Raw genomic sequence first — 26,838 nt, 5'->3', positions numbered from 1 at the left:
ATCCATCCATCCATCCATCCATCCATCCATTATTTTCAGAGCCACCTTTATGGATCTGACCCTGTGGAAGGACTGGGGATGGGGCACGAAATCCCCCAGTCACGTCAAGTCCCCCGTTTGAGCCCTCTCCTTCTCGGGAGAGTTTTGGTGGTCTAGGGGTTAGAGAGTGGCTCCCTGAATTGAGTTCCCCAGCAGACTTCTGTGCTTCCTCCACCTGCTCCTGGATGTGTCCAGGGTTTGTCTGAAACCTCTTTTCTCCCCCTGCAGCATTCTCTCTCCTCCCTCTCCCTCAGAGCATGACGCCATGCCAGGGCTCCACCCAGACCCGCTGAGTGTGAATCTCCAGGTGCAGTTGGGTAGGGAAAAGGGGGAGGGAGATGGAGGAAGGGCTTAGGCAAGGATGTTTTAAGAAAGCTCCCCAAGGGACTTCCCTGGTGGCGCAGTGGTTCACAATCCGCCTGCCAATGCAGGGGACATGGGTTCGAGCCCTGGTCCGAGAAGATCCCACATTCTTTGGAGTAAGTAAGCCCATGCGCCACAACTACTGAGCTCTCATGACACAACTACCGAAGTCCGCGCACCTAGAGCCCGCGCCACAACTACTGAGCTCTCATGACACAACTACCGAAGTCCGCGCACCTAGAGCCTGTGCTCTGCAACAAGAGAAGCCACTGCGATGAGAAACCCACACACCGCAAAGAAGAGTAGCCCCCGCTCGCCACAACTAGAGAAAGCCCGTGCCGCGCACAGCAACGAAGACCCAACGCAGCCAAAAATAAATAAACTGGTTAATTTTTTTTAAAAAAGATTGAGGTATAATTGACATAGAACATTATAAAAAAAATTTAAAAAGCTCCCCGAGAGATTCTAATATGCATCCAGGGTTAAGACCCCTGCCAGCTTCTGTGTAAACAAATGTGGTGAGCGGAATTGGGAAGCCGTACCAGGATTATGCCTCTTCTGCTTCACCCCACCAGGCCCCCGCAGTGCTGTGCTATGTCTCCTACCCTCTCCCCCACGTACATACAAACATGCACTCTGCCCATGACAAGAGCTGAGCCTCCTGTTATCTAGACCTGGAAACCTCAGCGGCGTTTAAGCTTTCATCCTTGAGTCCCTGTGGCCAGAATACATCCTCAGAAAGGGCTTCCTGTCAGCAGGGAGCCTTGGGGTGGTGCAGCCCTGAACCCACATCCTTGCAGTGGAGGACATTACCGGCAGGGGAGGGCAGGGGTTTGTGAGACCCACTTCCCTGTCTCTGCTTCCCAACCGGAGGTGAGGCTGCTCCTCCCCCACACCTGCAGCCTCAGCCCCACCCCTCCTCTAGAACAGTCCAAAGGAGGCAGGAATTGGATCAACAGTGTGCCCACATTAATGGGGCAGCTGGACCGTCCCAGGCTGGCCTGAGAGCTGGTGGTCTAGTTGGGCATCTGAGCCCCTCCTGGTCTCACTGGCTGCGAACCAGGAGCCCAAGAGACCCCGGAGCCTGAGCTCTGGCATCTGCCATCCCTCCTGGCCTGCGAGCTGGGCACCGCCCCGTTTCCTTCTCCATCCCTTCCACCCCTTCTGCTTTCATCCCCTCCTCCACCACGGAGGGCCAGCCTGCCTCTCTGAAGGCCCTACATCTTCTTTCTAAGGGACTGGAGCCTTCCTCTTGTTCCTGGTCTACTGGCTGGGGGATCTGGAAGGATCAGTGCCACACACGCCTCTCTACTTCCTGACTTCCAGAGACGGGAACAAAGTTACCTGCCCCAGAAAGCCGGCAGTTCTGGCAATCACCGACAGATGGCGACAGGGGCTGCCCATGGCTGGCCAGTTGCGTCTTTGCCGAGGTTCTAAGGAAAGCAACTTCTCTAGTCCCTGCTGCACTGCTTCTTGGCTGACTGACTGGTATTCCCTGGTTCCGGCCACCTTGGGAATTAGGACCAGGCCTGTTGGACCTCCCAGCACTGCCCCATAACCTGCCTGTTCCAAGGCTAGGTTTGGTCATCTGGTCCACCCCAGTTCCACTGCCCCTACTCACTCCCCTCCCCGTCACCCTGAGTCTCCGGGGGCCCTCGTGTGTCCCCTTGGGGCCAACCAGAGATGAGACAGACAAGCAGAGATGGAGCCAGGTGGGCAGACAGGAGTTGAAGCAGAGAAGACACTGGAATTCAGAGTGTGATGGAGCGGGTAGGCATGGTTTGGGCGCATGGAGGGTGGAGGCCCGGCCAAGGCAGTGAGTAGATCTTGCCTGCAGCTCTACCGACGAACAGCAACCACACCCCCGCACTTAATTCCTGGCTCCCCAGGGAGAGCGAGGTACGGACACTCATCCCCTCTGTTGAAAGTTTTTTGATGACTTCATCTCTGGCACCTTGACAGCCTCTCCTGTTCCCTTTCAGTTTTGCAGGAAGGAGGCAATCAGCTCTTTGATGTAGAAGCATTTGATCAGGAAGTGGGGGAGGGGCAGATGAGGTGGGGAAACCCAAGGAGAAAGGCAGGCCGGGGTCAAGACGATGGATGGGGTCGGGGTGGGGTAGAGAGAGGGCCTTCTGGTTCCCTTCACAACGGGCTTCAACTTTGCTTTTTAAAAATGTAGGTAGAACTTACCTTCCATCAAGTTTACCCCTTTTAAATGTATAATTCAATAATTTCTAGTCCATTTACAGAGTTATACAACCATTACCAGAACCCAATTTCAGAACATTTCCTCAAACTTAATATTGACATTATTTTCAGTGAATTTCTCCTTAAAGGCCCAGAATTTATGGGACTTCCCCTTCTGGGAAGGAGAGAAGGTACCTTTCTCATAACTTGACACCAGGGTCCCGTGACCAGCCCACACCATGAATTAATATTTTTATAAATCTTGCAGCTGTCTAAAGAATAGTCCAATTTCTTGCTCTGTGTGTGTGTGTGTGTGTGTGTGTGTGTGTGTGTGTGTGTGTGTGTGTTGCATATCAAAAGGCTTGATGTGTTAAATGCTGTAATTTTCATTAATCCTTTTTTGGAATCTCTTCTTTGGGTAAAGTACTAAGAGACTCAGAAAACAGAAGTGGGCTAGACCTCTCGGGTCTCAGGGCAGCACAGGAAAACAGAACGATGAAGGGAACACACAGGACTCGGGGCAAGGTGAATCAGCACTTCTGGCTCTCTCTTTCCTAACGGGCAGCACGTATAATACTCGACCTGCTGCCTGGGAACACGAATGCAGAGACGGGCTTTTCTATAGTTAGGGCTCCCCTATAATGAAGTGCTGTTAACGCTTGGCCTGCCTGCAGTGGTCCTTTGAAACACACACATTCTACCAGCTTCTGGAAATGTCTGCGAGAAGGTCACTGTGGTGTGAGACAGATGAGCGGTGGGGTCAGGATGGTTACAAGGGTGCTGGGGGTGGGGAGGAAGCTTCTGACCTTCCTGAGGCCTTGGGAGCTGGGGTCATCTTCCGCGTGAAACTCACACGTTCAAGCCCAAGGCCAAGCGTGCCCCTCAAGGTCAAATATTAGAAGTTTTTTAATGGACCACCTGCTGTTTCAAGCCCCCCTACTCTTCCTCAGCACAGGGGCAAGGGCCGCCAGGGACAGTTTTGTCTTTGCCTGGGGCGGCCCTTGGGAAGAAGGAGGAAGCAGAAGGTGGTGGTGGCGATGGGGAGGCAGGAGGGGGATGGGTACTCCCTGGCAAGGTCATCAGTTTGGTTCCCGTGGCCTCATCATCCTGTTCACCATTGTGCTCCTGGGTCAGCGGTTTGGGCAGCTTCCACTGCCTTCTCGAAGCCATTCTTTCCCTGTCCTGCCCTGCCCTGTGCAGTCACCACCCTTTGAGTCATGGGTCATGGTCTGGTGGACAGAAGTTTGGGGATTACTATGGACAGACGTGGGTTCTTACAAGTAAGTTATCTCATCTTTCTGGGTTGTGAGGAGTAGAAGTGAACACATGTGCATGACGTGTGTTGAGGAAACAGGAGAGTAAGTGATGGACCAGCCCGTTCACGTCTCTGATCTCATTTTATGCCTCCCGTGAAGGGGGCAGGGCGAGGAGTAGTGTTCCCATTTCACAGAAGGGGAAACTGACTGAACAGGGATACCCAAAAAGCCAGAATGCAGCTCAGGGCCAGGACACAAAGGCTGGACCCTCCCCACTGTCCTGTCCCCATTGTAACAGTCAGGGGTCCCCCGGAGGCCGGCTCCCCTCACCCACCCCACACTTTCAGTCCTGCTCCCTGGAGAGATCTCAGATTATTACCTGTGATTCAGCAGAGACGCTGGAAGCCAGCTGTCCCCTTAGACCCCTGTCCCTCTGTGCATCCCTGGGCAGCTGGGAGGGGGCTGTTTGTCCATGGTGCTGCCGGTGCTTTCCCTTCCAGGTGTGCAGACCACTGGCCTCTGCTTGAACCTAGTTTGAGAGGTGACTTAGGTGAAGTGCACGTCTTACATGCTCGGTTGGATGGATTTAACACGCTCGCACCATTTTAAGTTCTATCCCTTTCTTCTCCCTGGGGGTGGAGTTAGGCAAGAGGATGAGAGAGAGACCTCGGTGCCCTGGCCTTCTCTGGATTGATCTCCAGTCCAGTTTCCCTTCCCCAGGACGTGCGGTGGGCACGTGAGCATGGGGCGATGGGGGCCCCGTGTGGTCCCTGCTTTCGTGAGGTCTCACAGTCTTTCCATGAAAAGGAGGGCACGCGGTGACACCTGGGCATAGGTGATCAAATACAGAAGGAGGCATTGCGGGGCACGGAGGTGAAGGAGGGGGCTCAGAGAGGCCAGAGGAAGGAGGGGGTCTTCTGAGAAGATGGCTGAGTATGGCTGTGAAAGGGTGAGTGGCAGGCATGGCGGAGGCTGAGGATGAAGGAATGGCCTTCGGAGCCGTCCACGCCCCTGCCGCTGTGGGTGCCCCATCCCTGTGATGACCCTGAGGACCTCATGACCATCTCTTCTGCAGCGGAGCCAGGGGCAGCCCCAGGGGGACGCCACCCCACCCCCCGACCACGGCTGCCCGGTGAGCTCCGCAGGCCCCCGGTGCACCGGCTCTCGACCCCGGCTCCTCCTCGAGGGTGGAGACATTCTCTCCAGGTCCAGGTACCTGCGAGGAAGGACAGGGTCTGCGTAGAGCAGGGGCTCTGTGGACAGGAAACCTGGAGGATCCCTCCAAGGGGGGATCAGTGAGGGGTCTCAGGCCCCTGGCTGGCACTGCCAGCCCTCTGCTCACCCACAGCTTCCTCTTCCTCTCTGTCTCAACCACTGCACGTCCAGACCCAAGCAGAACAGCATGGTACGGCCGTCATGCTGGCTGTGGATGGTAGCCCTGGGACTGTGGGATGCCCCGGAACATGGGCTGCTCAAGCCACTTTGGCCCCCAGAGGGTCAGGCCACGCTGGGGTAGTTTCCCTAGAGAAAGGCAGGAGGGCGAGGCGTGGGCGGTCCCGGGGAGCCCCCCAGAGAGGCAGGCCAGGCCAGACGGGAGCTTCGGGGTCAGGCCGCGGACACCGGTCTCACCCAGGCTGTGGCGGAAGGGAAATTAGATGCCCCCAATCCTCCATCCGTCCCTCCCCGCTGCCCCGCCCCTGACTGCTTCTCATCTGGAGTCCATACCTTTGCCCTATGGATCTTGCAGTGATGAAACTCCGAGCGGGTGTGTTCCGCCACCACGCAAGCACATGGAGAGCAGCAGGTGCTCAGCGGACACGGCGGCCCCCTCCCGCCATCGCCAACTAACCCAGCTGTCAGGCTCCCCTTCTCACCACCAGCCACAGGCACCCGCTTCATCCTGCTTCTCAGCCCAGCCTCTTGGCCACAGTCGACCCACTGCAGCGGGTAAGACACTGTGGGTGAGACACTCCCTCCCTGAAGCCCCCCTGGCTTTCCTTCAAGCTCAAGAGGAAGAAGAGGCAGAGCTGACGGGGAGCTGCTGACCTTCCTGGGGCGGCGGCTCTTAGATTGTGCTGCTGCGCGAGGGAGGTTCCGCCGAGCAGCCCCACCCCTCAATCTTTTCTGGCCCCTCCTTACCGTTCTCGGGGCTCAATGCTGCTGCCGCCAGTCTGCCCGGGGAGCCCCCATCCATCACCACGTCACCCTTGCCCGCTGGTCTCTGAGCATGTTCATCCTTGGGGGAACAGGACCCCAAGCTTGGTGAGAGGCTCTATGGTGGCAGGGCCTCCCTCCCCCCACCCCGAGAAAGAGGGTTCAGGCCCGCAGCTGGCAGGTTTCATCTTCCCCCACCTCGTGTGCACTAATGGTCACCAGGGAGCAGTGCGGCAAGCGCCACTTTCTTAATTTTCTGACGTCATGAGGTAAATTTACATCGTTCTATTTCTTGCTGAGGGCTCGTGGACAGGTTAGGGCCACCAGGAGGCTGTGGCGGGGATCAATTCCTCTGGCCCTTTCCTCTTTGCCGTAGTTCAAGTGTTTCTCTATCTTTTCTTTCTAAAGACAAGTGCATCCCGTGGACTCTTTGTAAAACATATGTCTCCCTAACAAATCCTGTTTTCCTATCGCCTTTCATTGGAGGACAGACTTATTCCGTCGGGGAAAAAAACTGGCTTGAGGATACCATTACCCCATATTCAGGTATTTTTATAATTATGATACTATTTACTCCCTCAAATTAGCTATTATTATTATTATTATTTTTAAAAATAAATTTATTTATTTCATTTATTTATTTTTGTCTGCACTGGGTCTTCGTTGCTGCACGCGGGCTTTCTCTAGTTGCGGAGAGCGGGGGCTACTCTTCGTTGCGGTGCGCGGGCTTCTCATTGCGGTGGCTTCTCTTGTTGCAGAGCACGGGCTCTAGGCGCATGGGCTTCAGTAGTTGTGGCGCACGGGCTCAGTAGTTGTGGCTCACAGGCTCTAGAGCGCAGGCTCAGTAGTTGTGGCGAACGGGCTTAGTTGCTCCGCGGCATGTGGGATCTTCCCGGACCAGGGCTCGAACCCGTGTCCCTGCATTGGCAGGCGGATTCTTAACCACTGCGCCACTAGGGAAGCCCCTAGCTATTATTATTAACATTTTACAGGGGTCACAAGTTTTGGTCAAGGTCACGCCAGCGGTACGTGGACAAGCCACAGCCTAGCTTCCTGCTTCTTCTCAGTCCGGTGCATCTGCCCCTTAACCTTGACATTCAAGACCTTGGCAATGACGTTTGGTGGTTGAACTGAAAGATATACATTTCTGGAAACTTTAGAGCCAGAGCAGGAAGGAAGGGCATTCTAGGGACTCCGGACGGCGGCATTCGGAGTTGCTATCCGCAAGCCCTCAGGTGACATATTAGCCCTCCTCACGCGTCAGGACTAGTTTCCTACGCTCGTGTGGCCATTCTGTGCGAGCTGGAGGCACTTGTCACGAGGAATATGTGTGTGTATATTTAGAGTCTGAGATCCCCGAAGGAGGGGTCCCTGCAGGCTTGCTGAGACCTGCTCTGTACTCAGCCCTGAGCTGGGTCCAGTGGGAACTGCATGGGAAGGAAGGCCACAGCCCGAGGACCTTCAGGCCAAGTGGAGCACATGTGTCCAAGACGAGCAATCATTCAGGGACTCTGGGGTCATCGTGCCAACTTGGAGGTCCAGGCCTTGAACCGGGGGTGTTCCTGGAAGTGCTGGTCCCCAGGGCAGTCGCTCTGTGGGTGCTGTCCAGGGCCCTTGCTCCTCCCCCAGGGCGCTCACCCTGACCACCCCGACTACGGGGAAACTGAGGGAGTTACTGGCTGGATTAGGAGGAACCCTGACACTGTGGTTTGGGGGGCGGAAGGGAAGAGGAGGTGAGCTGTGGGACTGGGGAGGGTCTCCTTACTGGAAATACGTACAGAACCTGTAACACGGCCGGGGTGTCTCGGGCCCCGGCGGCCGCCTTGCTCCCGCAGCGAAGACCTCCGTCTTTTCAGCAGCTCCGGGAACAGAACTGAAAAGAAGCTGAACAAGGAAGCAGCGAAGCACGAAGAAAAGCAGAAGTGGGAGCCTGGAGGCCTGACACTCCTCCTCGAGGGGGGACTGAAGCCTTGGGGCCAGCTGTGGCCTGGCGCTGTTGCACACGACATCTGTGCTGGAGAGATGGCCTGGTGGTCCCAGGCCACGTGGCTGCCCCCGGCTCTGCTGCTTCTCTGGGTCCCAGGTGAGGGGCTGCAGTGGGGTGGGAGGCGGGCAGCGGGAGGAGGGAGGGTGCGAGGGCGAGAGCTGCGGGAGAGGGGTCAGGAGACTCAGGATGGGACGCCCTCTGTCCACCGCATAAGACACGGAGGGGTAGGGCCGAGGGTCTGTCTCCCCTTCTGCAACCATCTGGCCTTAGATGAGCCACAGTGGGGCAAAGATGTGGGCCCGGAGGAGGGGCTTTGCAGGAGGTTTGGGGATGAATTATTACACACCAGAGTGAGTGGCAGAGTGACCACCAAGCGCACCCAGGGACGTGTTTATTGTCAGGAGGCGCCCTGTGGTTCACGGGTCCCAGGGGGTGGAGGAAGTTTGGGGACCGGGCAGGGGCAGGCCTTGGTCTCAGGGTCATGGAGGTGAATGACTGTCCAGGGCGGCTCGAGGGGCAGGGGCCTGAGGACCAGGGGGCCGTGGTCTCCAAGGAAGGGAGATGGGACTCCCATCCCATGGGGAGAGTGGGGCAGAGCAGCTGTGGGACAGAAGGGAGAGGTTTGCTCCGGGCAGAAGAGGGTGTCCTTGCATTTATTCCTCTCCTAAGCCTCCAGGAGCTCTCAGGGCTCTCCTCAGGTTGCTCCTGCAGTCTTGCTAGGTTTATTCCCGGCATTTTTAATTTGGGGGTCGTTTTGCTTATAAATTGATGTTTTCTTCAATTCTATTTGCCAACTAGTTGTCGATAGGAAAGCTGTGAGTTTTTGTGTATTAATTTTGAAACTGGTCATCCTCTCACCACTCATTTTTTAAAAATATTTATTTATTTGGTTGTGCTGTGTCTTAGTTGCGGCTGGTGGGCTCCTTAGTTGCGGAGACCGGCTCCTTAGTTGCGGCACGCAAACTCTTAGTTGCGACACGCAAACTCTTAGCTGCGACATACATGTGGGATCTAGTTCCCTGATCAGGGATCAAACCTGGTCCCTCTGCATTGGGAGTGGGGAGTCTTAACTTCCCCACCAGGGAAGTCCCACCGCTCATTCTTCTACTGACCCTCTAGGGTGTTCACGGGATCTGCCTGCATGGAGGGTTCGCTGTTTCTCTGGTTTCCTCTCTCATTGATCACGGGCTGGTTTGGCCAGAATGATGCCCAGGAGGGAGGCGGCAGCAGTCATGCCTGCCTTGTCCCTGACTGGGCCGGTGTCCAGAGTTTCCGTTAAGTGTAAAGAAGGCATCCCCTGTGTTCTTAAAAACAGCAGCATCAGGTGTCGCTCGCCTTTCCATTATCTATAGAGGTGACGACAGGCCACGCCTTATCGTGCTCCATCGATACCGCGGGGGTCTTCTGGTTTGTTTTGGTGTGTTTATTTGTATTATTTTTACAAATTGAATGTTTGTGGCAAAACCTGCCTCAAGCAAGTCTATTGGCTCCATTTTTCCAACACCTTTTGCCCACTACGTGTCTCTGTCCCATTTTGGTAATTCTTGCAATATTTCAAACCCTCCACCAGCAAAAAAGATGACAAGTCACTGAAGGCTCAGATAATGGGGAGCATTTTTTAGCGAAGTATTTCTTAATTAAGGTATGTACATTGTTTTTTGTTTTTTTTTTTTTTTTTGCGATACGCGGGCCTCTCACTGCTGTGGCCTCTCCCGTTGCGGAGCACAGGCTCTGGACGCGCAGGCTCAGCGGCCATGGCTCACGGGCCCAGCCGCTCCGCGGCATGTGGGATCTTCCCGGACTGGGGCACAAACCCGCGTCCCCTGCATCGGCAGGCGGACTCCCAACCACTGCGCCACCAGGGAAGCCCTGTACATGGTTTTTTTTAAGACATAATATTATTGCACACTTACTAGACCATAGTATAGTGTAAACATAACTTTTATAAACCAAAAACTTCACGTGACTTGCTTTCTCGTGATTTTCGCTTTACTACGGTGGTCTGGAACCAAACCTGCAATATTGTCTAAGTATGCCTGTAATTTTTTCTCCTTTGAACTATTCAAGCGGCGAATTATATTAAGATATTTGGCTGGATTTTAGTCTTGATGTATTATACGGACTTCATGATAAGAATTAGGGAGGTTTCCCTGTTTCTTTATCCTCTGCAAATGTTTAAATAAAATTGGGATTGTTTGGTCCTTGAAGGTTTTGAGAGAACTAACTTGTGAAACTGTCTGGGTTTCGCTCCTCTTTTTTTGGAAAGGAAAGAAAAAGGAACTTCTTTTTTTTTTCTTTCCCCCCAGCTTTACTGAGGTATAATTAACAAATAAAGCTCGTGTATATTTATGGTGTATAATCACGGTGATGTTTTGATACCCATATACACTGTGAAATAATTACATCACCTCACATAGTTATCATTGGGAAAGGACCCCTTGATAACACTTACCAGTATTGGTCTACATTAAAAAAAATCTTTTCTGAGCTAATACTGGTGATTTATACTTTCCTAGAAAATCACCAGTTTTGCCCAAGTTTACAAGTGTTTTTGCAGAGACTTGAAAATTACCCCGGGCTATTTTCTTTTTAATTGTGTATGCGTGTCTTCTCCTTTTTTTTTTTGATCTAGCTACTCACAATAATGTCTATTTTGTTGTTTGTTTCTCCCAAAAGAAAAATCAGCTTTTCAGTGTGTGTACTAGTTCCATGGTTTTCCTTTTCCTAATTCACTAACTTCTGCTCTGGCTTTACTCTTTTCTCCTGGGTTAGGTGCGTAGGCATGTGTTCCTCTCTCGACTTCTTGCGCTGGACGATTCACTCGTTTATCTGGGATTTAGTAGGATGAGACTTTGCACTTCTAAAGTAAAACATTAGGACAAAAAGGAGCATCCTGTTAGAAGAGATAGAGACAGATAGACAGACAGACAGAGAGGGACAGACAGACAGGGAGAGAGAGATAATGAGAGACAGAGACAGAGACCCACAGAGAGACAGAGAAACAGACAGAGACAGAAAAAAGAGACAGTGAGAGAGACAGATGGAGAGAGAGAAGGACAGACAGAGAGACAGAGACACAGGGAGAGAAACAAAGAGAGACGGAGAGGTAGAGCAAAGGGAAGGTAGACCCTGGAGACAGAGGGTTGGGTACTGTGGGTGGGGGGGATGGGGTGACCCACACCAGGGAGGGGAGCTGAGAGCCAGGCAGAGAAAGGTGACAATTTACAGTCAAGGAGAGGCAGGGAATCGAGTCTGGATGTGGGGGCCAGAGGCAGCATCTTACGTGAAGGAAGGGCTGGGAGAGACATTTATCTTTTAAGCACTTGGTATGTGTCAGTTTTACTGATTTTTGTTTCTCTAGAAAATCACACATTCATCCAGATTTACACATTTATCTGTAGAGAATTTCTGCAAAGGACCGTCTCTGATTCTTTTAATTTTCTCTGTCTCTGTGATTATTTTATCTTTTCGTGTCTTCCTTCAGCTGGACAGAGGATTATCTATTTTTATTAGATTGAATTTTCTGAAATTCCTTTTTTCTTCGTCAAAAATAGTAGAATGTCAGCAATTTCGTATGGTTCAACCTAATATTATTTGCCAGGCATTTTACACCCATCATCTCATTCAACACCCCCAAATGTCACGTGAGGCTTACCGATCATCCCTACGTAGCACATTAGGCATCTGAAGCTCAGAGAGGTTAAGTTACTTGCCACCAGAACACACAGCAGATATGTCATAGTACCGACCAAACCCAGGTTCTTCTGCTGCCCTTTCCACTTCACCGTGGCCATGGCTGCAGAGAATCTCAGGAAACGTCACACTTGTGACGGGGCTAGGAAAGGTTTCTCTGAAGGGCGTCTGCCACCCAGGCCAGGAGAGGACGTCCTGATGGGCACCCGGGAGTGGGAGGATGGGAGTTTGCAGTCAGCTTTGGACACCTGTGGACTGAGAGCTGCATGGGGTGGGAGAGGTGCTCACACCCAAGTGTTTGTTGAGGGCCTACTATGTGTCGGGCACTCGTAGACATTGAAGATATAAGAAGGAGGCCCCTGGAGTTTACATTCCAGCGTCTTCATGTGATTTAAGAACCTGAAAAAGCAAGTGAAATTAAAGAGTTCTAACTCTAGCGAAAGAGAGCAAGCCACCCCTCCCCCACCACTCTGGGGGCCTGATCACAGAATTACAGGGGTGTGAGGAGTGGTACCCAAAAGCACAGGGAGGGGGGCGTGTCCTCGGCTTGGTGGCTAGCATTAACGTCACGTGCATCGTCTTCGTCCCCTAACTCCCCTTAGCTGAGGACTCTCTGGGAAAATGGCAGACATAAAATCTTAGAAACAAAACACGAGGTTCCAAAAAAAAGAACAAACACACACTAGCTTCCCTTGAAAATTAAGTCTACAGGAGCTGCGCAAACGGAAGTAAGACCCAGGATGAAATGAAGGCTTTCATCAGTAAACTTTCTGTGTGTGTGAAGGATTTTTTTTTTTTTTTTTTTTTTTTTTTTTTTGCGGTACGCGGGCCTCTCACTGTTGTGGCCTCTCCCGCTGCGGGCCACAGGCTCCGGACGCACAGGCTCAGCGGCCACGGCTCACGAGCGCAGCCGCTCCGCGGCATGTGGGATCCTCCCGGACCGGGGCACGAACCCACGTCCCCCCCATCGGCTGGCGGACTCTCAACCACTGCGCCACCAGGGAAGCCCGGTGTTTTTTTTAATCCACAAAGTTTACCAAGTGTATCCAGTCTTCTTTTGTGAAATATTTAGCAGCCCTTTCTTGGCCTTGGTATATATTCCCTCGGTGGGAACAGATTGCTGTGAGCGCTTCCTCAGGTTACCGAGCTGCTCAGGCCTCAGGGCGAGATGCTGTCCCTCAGGAAGAGCGGGGTGCTTGCAGGCGAGCTCTTATTGTCCAGATAAGTTCGGAAGTGGGAGGTGTCTGGTTGGTGAGGGGTGGGAAGGGCAGAGGAAAGGAGATTGGGATCTGGAGGAAGGAGCTGCTGTGATCAAATCTTAGGGGTGACAGCGTGGACGGGGGAGGACTCTCTGGCTGATGGGAGGTGGCTGGCATGAGATGGGGGAACACTGGGGGTGACCCCAGCGCGCCCCTGACCCAAGCCCACCTAGTGAACAGCCAGACTCGGTTGTGTTTTCCAGGCTGTTTGTCCCTGTGGGGCCCCAGCAGAGTGACAGGCGTCGTGGGGGGATCCCTGAGCGTGGAGTGTCGGTACACGGAGCAATACAAAGACAATAGCAAATACTGGTGCAAAGCCCCATGTCTGTTACCGTGGAAGATTGTGGAGACCAAAGAGCCAGAGAGAGAAGTGATGCAGGGCCACGTGTCCATCAGGGACCATCCTGCAAACCTCACCTTCACAGTGACCTTGGAGAGCCTCAGAGAGGACCAAGCAGGAAAGTACGTGTGTGGGATCACGGTCCCATTTTCGCTTGATCCCACCGTCCAGGTTGTGGTGTCTGTGTTCCCAGGTGAGCCGTGCACACCCCTTCCCCCTGTACCAGCAACAGGGTTACCTGAAGAGTGTCAGGTCGGATTAGCCAAGGCAGAAATCCGATCAGAGACAAAACTGTGTGTGTGTGTGTGTGTGTGTGTGTGTGAGAGAGAGAGAGAGAGAGAGAGAGAGAGAGAGAGAGAGAGAGTCAGGGCGCTGGCCCCTCTCCTCAGTCTTGAGCGATGGGAAGGTGCCTGTCAGGGAAAGGGGAGGCTGAGAGAGTGAGTGTGCAAAGGAGAGAGGAGGGCGTGCTGGGGGCAGCCCCACAGAAGGTGGGGAGCTGAGTGGAGAGGGGGTGGTGGCCGGGTGCCCAGTGCAGTGGGGGTGCTAACAAGATCTGCAGTCCAAACAGCCGTCTCTGGCAGGCAGCGTGTGGCTGTGACTTGGGGTGGGGGGAGAACGAGCCTGGGAGTGGGAGTGACTGTGGGCCCTCCAGAGGACCCTGACCTCATCAGCAGGATGGAATCGGGGCTGTTGGGGACCTGTGTCCTGTTAGGAAATGCTCACTCAGCCCCGGGAGGGTCCTGGCGAGACTTTGGCTGCAGGGTGCTCCATCCTGCCCTCTTCCTGAGTGAGCATTTCGTGTGAAATCAAACAAAGAAGGTATTGGCGAGTGGTGGGAGAGTCAGAGAGCATTCCCTGGGTCTAATTTGTGTTTCTGCACCAGCATCAGTGCCAACCCACCCTACTGCTGTGGCCAAGACCTCGACAATCACAATCAGTATTTCAACAATGTCATTCACCGCCCTGGCCATGGCGAGTCCCAGCTACAGTGCCAACAACGAGGAGGAAGCCATGCAGGGGTGGGGGTAAGGCACCTGAGTCCCCATGTCTTGGAGGTGGGCTTCCTCTTGTCCATTTGGGGCCGGGAGCCCCATCCCTTTGGCTGGGGACCTCTGGCTCTCTTTGCGTCCAGGCTGGAAGCCGGTCTGCATCTCCTGGCTTGGGTTGTAGGGGTCAGGGTGAACCTGCCTTGGGCTCTGAGAGAGGGCTCAGGCCGGGCAGAAGCTGGGGGGTGGCTGGAGGGAAAGTAAATTTTTTTTTTTGTTGTTGCGGTACGCGGGCCTCTCACTGTTGTGGCCTCTCCCGTTGCGGAGCACAGGCTCCGGACGCGCAGGCTCAGCGGCCATGGCTCACGGGCCCAGCCGCTCCGCGGCATGTGGGATCCTCCTGGACCGGGGCACAAACCCGTGTCCCCTGCATCGGCAGGCGGACTCTCAACCACTGTGCCACCAGGGAAGCCCGGAAAGTAAATTTAATGAGAGCTGATGATATCCTACCAGGCACGTACTGAATGCCTCACATGAATGTTCTCATTTGTTACTCACAACCTTTACCATAATTACCTCATTGTACAGACCAGTAAACCAAGGCTCTGAGAGGTTAAGTGATTGGCTGGGTCCTGCAGCCACAGAGGCAGGCTAGGCTCCCAAGCCAAGTTTGTGAGATTCCAAAGTCTGAGATTCTTTCTTCTAAATTCGTGATTCTCGATCCTTTTTTTGGGGAGGGGGGAGGCCAAAAACCCCAGGAGAATCTGACAACATGTATAGATTCTCTCACCGGAAAATACATACAGTCAGAAACCATCTCTGGGGTTCACAGACTCTCTAGTCTGACACCACCTGGTGCCCTGCAAGGTGATTCCGGCACTGACCACCTGGAATTAGCACAGACCCCAGCGTCCCATGAAACTCCTTAGGCTCAGTGCCAGAAGACGGCCTGACCTCACAAATGCCGGAGCACTTTGGGGATTCCCCAGGTCATCACATTTCTGATCAATTGGATACAAATTTGGGGGTTCCCATGGGAAGTGCTGTACTTACAGTTTTATCATAAAGGATAAATGTCAGGACCAGCCAATGGAGAGACACCCAGGGCGAGGTCTGGGAGGATCCGGAATGCCGAGTTTCCGTGCCCTTTCCCAGTGGAGTCAGGGGGCATCACCCTCCCAGGACACTGATGTGTTCACCAGCAGGAAGTTCCCCCATGCCTTCGTGTTCATCGTTTTTATTTGGGTTTCATGACACAGGCCTGACTGATGGAATCATTTTCCACATGACTGACCTCAATCCCCAGCCCCCCTTCACTTCCCTGAAGGTCAGGCTGGCTCCGAGCCCCAAATCTCTGATTACGTGGTGACCAGCTTCCATCCTGGGTCATGCCATCTCTCAGCAAGAACTCAGGCAGATCTAAGGGGCTCGTGAATAACAAACGTACTCCTATTACTAGGAAAATCCCAAGGATTTAGAGTCTTCCTTCCAGGAGCCAGGGGCAAAGGCCAGTCAGGTTCTTTATTACATGACACCCCCAAGGCCCCTCCACTGGCTTCCTGACAACCCAAGTGACAATCCTAATAACAGGCAAGGTGAAATTCAGCCCCCAAACATGCCACTTCCAGAAGCTGGCTCTGCAGATGCACACCTGGGGGACAGAGCTGGGTTTTGTATGGCTGAAGCCTATGCAATTTACAGGGGGCGGGGAAGTGCATCTTTAAGAAAAAGACTAGAACATTACGGATGCAAACTAGGCATTAAAGAAGGGGCCCGAGCAAGTGAGGGACCAGAAACCCCAAGTTATGTCAGCGTCCCAGGAACTCAGCTGCTGCTTGGCCGAGTGTGAAATGGTATAGTTACAAGGTGAGTTTTTGCAGCCATGTTTGTAATTGCAATAGACTGGGAGAAATGCCCATAGAGAGGGAAGAGTTAAATAATTTATGGTCCGTCCATGCAATGGAATACTATGCAGCTGTAAAAAAGACAAAACAAAACAAACACCCTGAAGGACTTCTTCATGTACTGACATGGAAAGCTCTCCAAGATGCATTGTTAAGTAAAAAAAACTAGTGTTTATACCCTGCCTCTTTTGTGTGAAAAAAGGACATATATAAAAATAATGTACATTCGTATTTTCTTGTATCTGAATAAAGGGCCTCTGGAAGGTTCTTAGGTATACCGTGTGTGTGGGGGGGGGGATTTAGGTAGATGGGGGATGTGTAGAAAGGAGACCTTATACCATCTACATTTTTTCAATGGGACCTTATCTATCTATTGAACAAGAGCGGGAAGGCGTGATGCCCACCTCACCCTCTCTCCCATCAGGCTGCAAGTGCTGCTGGCCTTGTTGGCACTTCTGCTGCTTCTGTTGGGGGGCATCTCACTGCTGGCCTGGAGAATGGTTCAGAGACGGATCAAATGTGAGTGAGTTCCTTACACCTGCCGCCCCGGGGTAGGCAGGCCCCGCCAACAGCCTCTGGTCTCTGAGGCTCTGTGTCCTGGTTCCCAGAATGGTCCTCAGATGCATCCCCTGAGACCACATATCCCGGGTGACCCTAGAGGGCAGACCCCAGAGGCAGTGTCCTGGCAGATCCAGGCTCTGGGAGACGGCTCCCCGAAAAGAGGCGTTTCCCACAGCGGGGCCTGGGGTGGGTGCTTGTGAAGCAGGGTCCCTCTTCTGTCTAAACCTTCTGTGACCTCCCACACTCTCCAAAGTCCAGGTCCCCACAGGACACTGAAGGCCCTCTGCAACCTGCCCATCCTTACACTCTGGAAGGCAGCTGTTTCCCAACTTCTTCTGCGTTTGCTCTGGGAGCCTGGGGTGCCCCCCTGCCTCTCTGTGGCTCACTCCTGCTGGGCCCTAAGCACCGCTCTCAGATTTCCTTTCCTCTGGGACTTTTCTTGGCCCCCCAAGAGCAGCTTAGGGGCCCTTTCCGGGTGGACCTCGGTTCTTCCACCATGATAGCCCTTTTCACACCAGATTGTCACACCTGCTTCCATGCCTGCCTGCCCACCAGCCCGTGCGACTCCTTAAGATCAGGGACCCTGACTCGAGAAAGTACAGTATTTGTTGAATGAATGTATTATTTAATATCGTCACGTTGGGCACCCCAGGAAGCTCCAGGCATCTTGTGGTCCAGTCACTCTTCTCTGAGCTCAGATTAAAAGGGAGAATGTAGGGGGCACCCAGCATCCTGTCCAGCGCTCAGTAAGTAGGTGCTCAATAAACAGCTGAGCAAATTTAAATAAACAGAAGAACAGAGGAACCAGTGAAGCTGTGGTCTTGTTGCTGGCTGGAGCCCCAACTGCCACCTGGAGGACAGCCAGTTTCTGCCTGAGACGGAATGTGAGCCCTAAGTTTGCTTACTGTGTTGAGAGTTCTTGATTCCATGCGCACAGGGTTCTGGGGGGATGTTCGTGCGTAGTTACCAATGCTGAGCCTTTCAAGCTTGCTCTGCTCCATAGCTGCAGTGCTAACTGGGAGTTGGTACTTTCTGGGGGCCGGGTGGAGGGGACCCTGCATTACTCTCTCACCTCCAGCATCCCCGTGGGGTTCAGCCTCTCCCCCCAGCACAGCTCAGGCCTTTAGGAGAGAAATCAGCGGATGGAAAGAAAACCACTTCCTCTTCCCCATCTGCTGCTTGCATATCATTTTTGGGAACCCTCCCCCTAAACTTCAACCCATACTACTTACCACATGGGGATTTTCCCAGCCTGGATTGCCTCAGATCTGTGGGTCCCAGCCATCTCCACGGTGCCCTTTCACCTAAAAAGCACCGCCCCGCCCCCCCGCTTAAAAAAGGGATGTGTGATCACTGTAGAAAACTGGAAAAGTAAGTAAAGCACAAAGAAGGAAATAAATTCACCCTAATAAATAAAAACGGGAGCTCGCACCACCTAGAGAAAACCAACCACGGGCATTTGAGTCACGTCCTTGCAGTCCCTTTTGCACATCTGACTTCTTAAAATGTTTGCATCATACTGTAATTCCACTTTTAAACCTTAACATATTGTATGATTTTCCCTGCTAACAATGTTCTTCCGAAAATCCCTGACTCAGAGTTGACTTGTGCGGGTGGATCACGCCTTGTTACGTGATCTTTGTTTAACAGGAGAAAGGTTTTCTGTTCAAGTAGCCTGACTGTCCCTCCCCTGCTTTGCGTCTCAGCTCCTGTCTCCTGGCTGCATCTGGGGTTGTCTACCCAGTGTCCTTGCCCCTCCCGCCTCAGCCTGATGCCTGCCCTACCGCCCACTCATGGTTTTTCCCCTCAGCCCACTCTTGTTCATTCATTCATTCACTCACACAGCAAAGCTGTTTTGAGGACCTATTGTGCACGAGGGCCTGTACCGGGCTCTTGGGGACACTGTCATGACCAGGGTAGACTGGCTCCACCTTCAGGGTGCTTCCCGTCCAGCTGGCTGCCACCCAACTCTTTCAATGCCAACTTCCCTCCCCCGGAATGGACTCCCATCCCTTCCTCACCAGCCCCCTTCCTCCTTATCATCAAATCACCCACCTCAGCTGAAGGGACGGAGGGTAGTGGGGCACCCGCCTGCAGCATTTGGAACAAAATGTGTTCATATCTCAGAGCCCCTGGTTGCATGTTCTGCTGAGTCAATTGATGGGGCTTAGCAAACACTTCTGTCATACGTGCCCTTGTGTCTCCTGAAGGTGGGTATCTCACCTTTGACTTTGGGGCTCCCTCCCTGAGGCTGGACAGTGTCTCCCCGCAGCGTTCAGTGGACTGGGCTCTGGAGTTGCCTGGCGGTGCACCTAGACCTATAGGGCATTCTGGTTGTGTGCATCACCTGTCCCCATCGGCTCCTGCGGCTCCAGGTTGAAAGGGCCAGGGGTGCACAGGGTTTTGCTCGGAGGCAGGACACCTGCAGAGCCACGCTGCAGGAGCCAGAAACAAAAGGTTGTGTGACCTGAGCTGCGATCCCTCAGAGCTGACAGGGCCTCGTGTCTGGGAGGGACGGACGCCCAGGCCAGGGGTCAGAGCAGATGACCCTTGTGACTTTGTGTAGTCTGATGTGGCTCTAGGTCTCCACAAGAACACTGCCTTTTTCCGTTGCGGAGCACAGGCTCCGGACGCGCAGGCTCAGTGGCCATGGCTCACGGGCCCAGCCACTCCGCGGCATGTGGGATCTTCCAGGACTGGGGCACGAACCCGCATCCCCTACATCGGCAGGCGGACTCTCAACCTCTGCGCCACCAGGGAAGCCCAAGGACACTGCCTTTTACTTTATTATTTTATTTAAACAAATTTAGGGCTTTGTTAAAACACAGATAGCTGGACTTCATCCTCAACGTTGATAATTTAGTACATCAGCAGTGGGGCCTGCAGATCTGCATTTTTTTTAATTGCGGTAAAAAAAATACGTACCATAATTTTTTTTTTTTTTTTGGCTGAGTTGGGTATTCGTTGCTGTGTGCGGGCTTTCTCTCGTTGCGGTGAACCGGGGCTACTCTTCTTTGCGGTGCGCCGGCTTCTCACTGCGGTGGTTTCTCTTGCTGCGGAGCACGGGCTCTACGTGTGCAGGCTTCATTAGTTGTGGCTCACGGGCTCTAGTGTGCAGGCTCAGTAGTTGTGGTGCACGGGCTTAGTTACTCCGTGGCATGTGGGATCTTCCCCGACCAGGGCTCGAACCCAGTCCCCTGCATTGGCAGGTGGATTCTTAACCACTGCACCACCAGGGAAGCCCCCTACCGTAAAATTTGCCATCTTAACCGTTTCTAAGTTTACAGTTCAGCAGTGTTATGTATATTTACATTGTTACAAAAGAGACTTCTAGAACTTTTTCATCATACAGACACTTCCTTTTAAATGAGTGTCCTTCCTTTCTTGCCTCTCCTACCTGGGAACTTTTTTTGTTTGTTTTTGGCCATGCTACGCAGCGTGTGGGATCTTAGTTCCCTAACCGGGGATCGAACCCATGCCACCTGCATTGGAAGCGTGGAGTCCTAACCAGGGGACTGCAGGGGAAGTCCCTGGGGAACATTTTTATGCGTGACTGTTTGGAGAACTACCTTTGTTTGGCCCCTTTCCCCAAGCTGGATCCTTCCTGCTCATTTGTTTATTCATTCATGTCCTCATTGACTAATTCACCCATTCAACAAACCCTTGAGTTCCTACCATGCTACCGGCCTGAAGCAGTAGGTCCCCAGGGCTGAAGTCTCTAGGGAAAGACCTTCCTCCGGTTGGACCGTAGGGATCCCCATCACTGCCTTGCGCTGGGATTCGACCTCCTTTCTCTTCTCTTGTCTCTTTAGCTGGCGAGAATCCAGAACCTCCCCAGAACCCCAGTCAGGTAAGAAAGGCTACTGCAGGAGGAGTGTCTGGGTAGCTGCGGGGAGCGCAGAGGATGTTGGAGGCCTGAACTGTCCCATCAGCCAGTGGAGGTCTGTGTGGATCACACATGGGTGGAGTGAGGTGCTCACCCCAAACGGGAAGAACAACGCCTGGGAGATCTGGTCATTGGGTCATCATGAACTCTAGCCAGTCTCTTCCCACCGCAGGGGAAAGTGGAGTGAGGGAGGGTCCTCCCAGCCCAGCTGTTGACCTGACCATTCACATTCTCCCCTGAGAGGACCAGCGTGTGGGAAGGGGGAGGCCGAGTGGGAAGACTGGGACGCTCAGAGCAGAGAGGGAAAGGGGAGATGATTGCAGAGAAGGAGGGACAGAAGGCCCTCTGGGCTGGACCATGCAGGGGCTCTGTGGACACCCACCAAGCCCTCACACCTCCTGCCCACCCTAGGCTGCTGAGCTGAGCGAACCCTGCTATGAGAATCTAGAGCTGCCGATGTGGCCCCTTCTGGAACAGCCCGTGCGACCCACACAGGAGGAGGTGGAGTACAGCAACTTAGTGAGTGCAAGGGCCCAGCTCCCGTCACAGGGACCCCGGGCGACGATAGAGGCATCACCTAGGGGGGTGGCAGCAAGCAGAGAGGGGAGTGAGGGGATCCACGCTGTTTCTCTAGGACAAGGACACGTAGAACACGGGGCAAGTGTAGATTTTGCCAAAGGTGGTTGTCCTTGTAGCTGGGGGTGAGGGGGTGGGGTGGAGATGAAGGAGCTATTGAAATGGCCGGGGATAATCAATATTCAATAAAGTACAGCATTTATCAGGCACTGACCATGTACCATACACCCAATGTCAAAGACTGCGATTTCTCACTGCTTTGGTCCTATGATCTCTTTGGGATGAACTCTGCTTTTCAGATTTTTATCGATGACCCCCTGTGGGTCAGCCCACAGCCATTGTAAAGTAGAATAATGGAAGAGGTTGCCTCCCAACCCCACCCGGCCCAGGGTCGTAAGCCACCCATTAGTGGAACAGTTTAGGCAGAGCCTGAGGGATCGGTTGTTAGAGAAGTTGAGGGGGAGATTTAAGCATCAGACACGTGGCCCCGAGACTAACAACATCCTTGTTTTTCTAACTTGGTGACTAATGACCTCAAAGTAGACCCCAGGGAATCCCCCGGCTCTGAGGCCTGGGACTTTGTGCTGTGTCTTGACCAGGTCGGGTGGAGCAGGTGGGTGGACAGGATCTTGGAGACCAGCCCTTGCAAGAGAAAGAGGCCAGGACAGTGGGGGAGGGTGGAGCCACCGTCCCGCAGTGGAACCTCTCTAAGGCCCTAAGCTGGGGGTTCCTGCTTCCCCTGCCTCTCCTGAGCCTCTGGTCTCTGTCTCTGCAGGGGCTCCCCAGGGAAAACCTTCACTACACCTCAGTGGTATTTGATTCCCGAAGCCAGGATTCTAAGACGGACGGAATTCCCTCCCAGAAGCCCCAGACGCAGCAGCCAGTGTACGGCGTGGTTAAGAAGACATAAGCTTGTGTCTCCAGCCTTGCCAACTGGAGGGCTGTGTGGGCCACAGGAGGCCCAGGGCTCAGCCCCCACCCACGTCTGCCTCCACCTGCTCCCCTTGATGGTGACCGACAAGGCAGCTGGGCTCCCCAGGACTGTCCCTCTTGTGCCATCAGCCAGGCTGGCTTCATTGAGGATGACCAGGAATGGGGCTCTGGATGGACCTGTGGGAAACCTTCCATCCTACTGGCTCTCAATGCATCCTTCCTGTCTTAGCTCTGTGTGTGGACGGCAGGAGGTCAGCCCCATGTGACTCCAGGAAAAGATGTGGCTCATGTAGGGTGGTACCTTCGAATAGCTTTGTAAATCGCAGCCCCATGGAAATGTCTGGGATTGCTGGCGAGTGGGGAGAACTGATGCAGAGCCAGAAGCATACAAAGGCGCTGCAGGCTGGGTCCCCCTCGTCTTACAGACAAGGAGACTAAGACCCAGAGAGAAGAGAGTCTTGCCCGTGGCTCCCGAACTAGCGGCACGTTTCTCTGGACTCTTAGGTTTACTGTTAATATAAGAGATATTAATAAAGTTTAAAGTATCTTAAGAGAGAAGAAAAATTTAAAAGAAAAATCCTTTCTTTTGAAGGCTGAATAGTATTCCATTTATGTATATATCACGTTATGCTTGTCCATTCATCTGTCAGTAGATACTTGGGGTGCTTCTATGTTTTAGCTCCCGTGAAAAATGCTGTTATGAACATGGTGCACGAGTATCTCTTCGAGACCCTGCTTTCAGTTCTTTTGGGTATATACCCAGAAGTGAAATTGCCAAATCATATGATAATCTATTTTTAATTTCTGAGGAACTGCAATACTGTTATCTGCCGCAGATGTACCGTCTTACATTCTCACCAACAGTGCACAAGGGTTTCCAATTTCTCCACATCCTTTTCAACACTTGGTTTTTATTCCTGTTTTTGGTTTGTTTGTTTTTTTAATAGTAGCTATCCTAATGGATGTGAGGTGATATCTCATTGCAATTTTGATTTGCATTTCCCGAGTGATTAATGATGTTGAGCACTTTTCATGCGCTTATTGGCCATTTGTATGTCTTCTTTGAAGACATGTCTATTCAAGCCTTTTGCCCATTTTCAAATTGATTTTTTTGTAGTTGTTGAGTTTTTGTTGTCTGTGTATCCTGGATGTTAATCCTTGTCAGATACATGATTTGCAAATATTTTCTCTCATTCTGTGGGTTGCCTTTTTACTCTGGTGATGGTGTCTTTAGAGCACAAAACTTTTAAATTTTCATGAAGTCCAATTTGTCCATTTTTTCTTTTGTTGCCTGTGCTTTTTGGGTCATATTCAAGAAATCATTGCCACAGCCATGGTTGTGAAGACTTTCTCACACATTTTCTCCTAAGAGTTTAATGGTTTTAGGTCTGACATTGAGGTCTTTGATCATTTTGAGTTAATTTTGTATATGCTGTTACGTAAGGGACCAACTTAATTCTTTTGATTTTTTTTTTGCGGTACGCGGGCCTCTCACTGTTGTGGTCTCTCCCGCTGCGGAGCACAGGCTCCAGATGTGCAGGCTCAGCGGCCGTGGCTCACAGGCCCAGCCGCTCTGCAGCATGTGGGATCTTCCCGGACCGGGGCACGAACCCGCGTCCCCTGCATCGGCAGGTGGACTCTCAACCACTGCGCCACCAGGGAAGCCCCAACTTAATTCTTTTGCATGTAGATATCCAGTTTTTTCAACACCATTTGTTGAAAAGACTGTCCTTTCTCCATTGAATGGTCTTGACCCCCAAGTCAAAAATCATTTGACTATATATGTGAGGGTTTATTTCTGGACTCTATTTTATTCCATTGGTCTATGTGTTTGACTTTATGCCAGGATCACTCTCTCTTTTTGAAAATCTATTTATTTATTTATTTATTTTTTGCTGCGTTGTGTCTTCGTTGCTGTGCACAGGCTTTCTCTAGTTACAGCGAGTGGGGGCTACTCTTTGCTGCGGTGCGTGGGCTTCCCATTGCAGTGGCTTCTTTCGTTGTGGAGCACGGGCTCTAGGTGCACGGGCTTCAGTAGTTGTGGCACGTGGGCTCAGTAGTTGTGGCTCGCGGGCCCTAGAGCACAGGCTCAGTAGTTGTGGCACACGGGCTTAGCTGCTCTGCGGCATGTGGGATTTTCCCGGACCAGGGCTCGAACCCGTGTTGCCTGCATTGGCAGGCGGATTCTTAACCACTGCACCACCAGGGAGGTCCCCAGGATCACTCTCTTTTAGTTACTGTGGCTTTACAGTGAGTTTGAAACCAGGAAGTGTGAGTCTTTTAATGTTGTTCTTCGTTTTCAAGATTGTATTGGTTATTGGAGGTCCCATGAGATTCCATATTAATTTTAGGATGGGTTTTTCTATTTCTGCAAAAAATGTCATTTTTTTCCGATAGGAATTTCGATAGGAATTGCATTGACTCTATAGATCACCTTAGGTAGTATTTTTATCTTAACAACGTTAAGTCTTCCAATCCATGAACATAGGATGTGTTTTCATTTATTTACGTCTTCTTTAATTTCTTTCAGCAATGTTTTGTAGTTTTCATTGTACAAGTCTTTCACCTCCTTGCTTAAGTTAATTCCCAAATGTTTTGTTCTTTTTGATGCTATTGTCAATGGAATTGTTTTCATATTTTCCCTTTCAGATTGTTAACTGATAATGTACAGAAATGCAACTGATTTTTGTGTGTTGATTTTGTACCCTGCTACTTTGCCAAATTCATTCATTCATTCTAACAGGGTTTTTTTTTGTGGAATCTTTTTGGGTTTTCTACATATAAGATCATATCATCAGCAAACAGATAATTTTACTTCTTTCTTCCCAATTTGGATGCCTTCTATTTCTTTTTCTTGCATAATTGCTCTGGCTGGGATTTCCAGCACCATGTTGAATAGAAGAAGCCAAGTGGGCATCCTTAGCTTCTTCTTAATCTTAGAGGAAAAGCCGTCATTCTTTCACAGTTGAGTATGATGTCCACTGTGGGTTTTCTATATATGGCTTTTATAACGTTGAAGTAGTTTCCTTCTATTCCTAGTTTGTTGAGTGTCTTTATCATAAAAGGATGTTGAATTTTGCTAAATGCTTTTTCTGCATCAATTGAAATGATCACATGGGCTTTTCCCTTCACTGTGTTAATATAGTGTACTACATTGATCAATTTTTATGTTGAATCATCCTTGCATTCCAGGAATAAATCTCACTTGGTCATGGTGTATAATTCTTTCAGTATTTTGCTGAATTCTGTTTGTTAGTATTTTGCTGAGGATTTTTGCATCAGTGTTCATTAGGGAAATTGGTCTTTAGTTTTCTTTTCTTATAGTGTCTGGCTTTGATATCAGAGCGATACTGGCCTCATATAGTGATTCTGGAAGAGTTCCTTTTTTTTCTATTTTTTTGGAAGAGTTTAAGAAGGACTGGTATTAGTGCTTCTTTAAATGTTTGGTGGAATTCACCTGGGAATCCATCTGGTTCTGGGCTTTTCTTTGTGGGGAGGTTTTTGATTACTGATTCAGTCTCCTTATTTTGTTATTAGTCTGTTCAGGCTTTCTATTTCTTCTTGATTCAATCTTGGTAAGTTCTAGAAATTTGCCCATTTTATCTAGGCTATCCAGTTTGTTGGTGTACAGTTGTTCATAGTACTCTCATAAACGTTTTTGTTTCTGTGGAATTGGTAGAGATGTCCCCACTTTCCTTTCGAATTTTGGTAATTTCGGTCTTCTGTTTTTCTTAGTCCATCTAGGGAAAGTTTTGTTGATTTTGTTGATCTTTCAAAGAACAAACTTTTGGTTTCGTTGATTTTCTCTCTTTTCCTCTATTCTCTATTTTGTTTAGCTCTGCTCTAATATTTATTATTTCCATCCTTCTGCTAGTTTTGGGTTTATCCTTGTTTTTCCAGTTCCTAAAGTTGTAAAGTTAGATTTTTTATTTGAGATCTTTGCCCCCCCCCCCGTTAATGTAAGCATTTAAATTTCCCACTTAGCACTGCTTTTGTTGTGCCCCATAAGTTTTGGTAGGTTGTGTTTATGTTTTCATTTATCTTTAAGTGTTTTCTAGTTCCATTTATGATTTCTTCTTTGATCCATTGGTTGTGTAAGAGTGCGCTGTTTAGTTTCCACAAGTTTGTGAATTTTCCAGTTTTACTTTTTTTCCCTTTTCAAGTGTTTATTGAAAGATAAATAAACATAAATTGGTTGGTTATGTGTCAGTGTCAATTCGTTTTTTGAATTCTGTCTCATAATACTGTGTAATCTCTTATAAGAAAAAAATTTTTTTTGAGCATTAAGTAATGCCCTTGCAGTATGAATTGGGCCAACCATCAGATGTGGCTCCTCTCCTGTCTCAATATGAATAAAATGCAGTTAAAAAACAATGAAGAGGGACTTCCCTGGTGGCACAGTGGGTAAGACTCCATGCTCCCAATGCAGGGGGCCTGGGTTCGATCCCTGGCCAGGGAACTAGATCCCGCATGTGTACTGCAAATAAAAGTTTAAAAAAAAAAAAATGAAGAGAATCCAGTTTCACATTTGTTATTTATTTCTAATTTCATCCTGTTGTGGTCAGAGAAGAAACTTTGTGTATCTGTCTTTTTAAACCTATTAAGAGTAAGTTTGTGGCCTCATATATGGTCTATCCTGGAAAATGTCCCATGTGCACTTGAGAAGAATAAGCATATTGTTTTTGGGTAGAGTGTTCTGTATGTATCTGTTAGA

At 51.0% G+C, this 26,838-nt stretch overlaps 1 protein-coding gene across 6 annotated transcripts in view; it reads left to right on the top strand.

Annotated features, from left to right (window-relative positions):
• The window catches only part of CD300A (CD300a molecule), a gene marked incomplete at its 5' end in the record, with an annotated part of 30,952 nt that extends 5,929 nt beyond the window's left edge, over window positions 1-25,023 (top strand). The window contains 8 exons of one of the 6 annotated variants that reach the window (XM_079906163.1): window positions 5,687-5,792; window positions 7,859-8,082; window positions 13,142-13,471; window positions 14,162-14,303; window positions 16,593-16,687; window positions 20,542-20,579; window positions 21,027-21,134; window positions 21,967-25,023. In XM_079906163.1, the coding sequence (XP_079762289.1) occupies window positions 8,022-8,082; window positions 13,142-13,471; window positions 14,162-14,303; window positions 16,593-16,687; window positions 20,542-20,579; window positions 21,027-21,134; window positions 21,967-22,101 (909 nt within the window). In that variant the 3' untranslated portion in view covers window positions 22,102-25,023. Of the gene's footprint in view, window positions 1-5,686; window positions 5,793-7,855; window positions 8,083-13,053; window positions 13,472-14,161; window positions 14,304-16,592; window positions 16,688-20,541; window positions 20,580-21,026; window positions 21,135-21,966 lie in introns of those variants that run through there. The other 5 variants (XM_079906162.1, XM_079906161.1, XM_079906165.1 and 2 more) reach the window with 5 other exon arrangements.
• Between the last annotated feature and the right edge of the window lie 1,815 nt (window positions 25,024-26,838).

The sequence above is a fragment of the Stenella coeruleoalba genome, assembly GCF_951394435.1.
Source record: "Stenella coeruleoalba genome assembly, chromosome: 19".
NCBI lineage: Eukaryota > Metazoa > Chordata > Mammalia > Artiodactyla > Delphinidae > Stenella > Stenella coeruleoalba.
The sequence above is the reverse complement of the archived record's forward strand: the minus strand, read 5'-3'. Positions and strand labels throughout refer to the sequence as shown.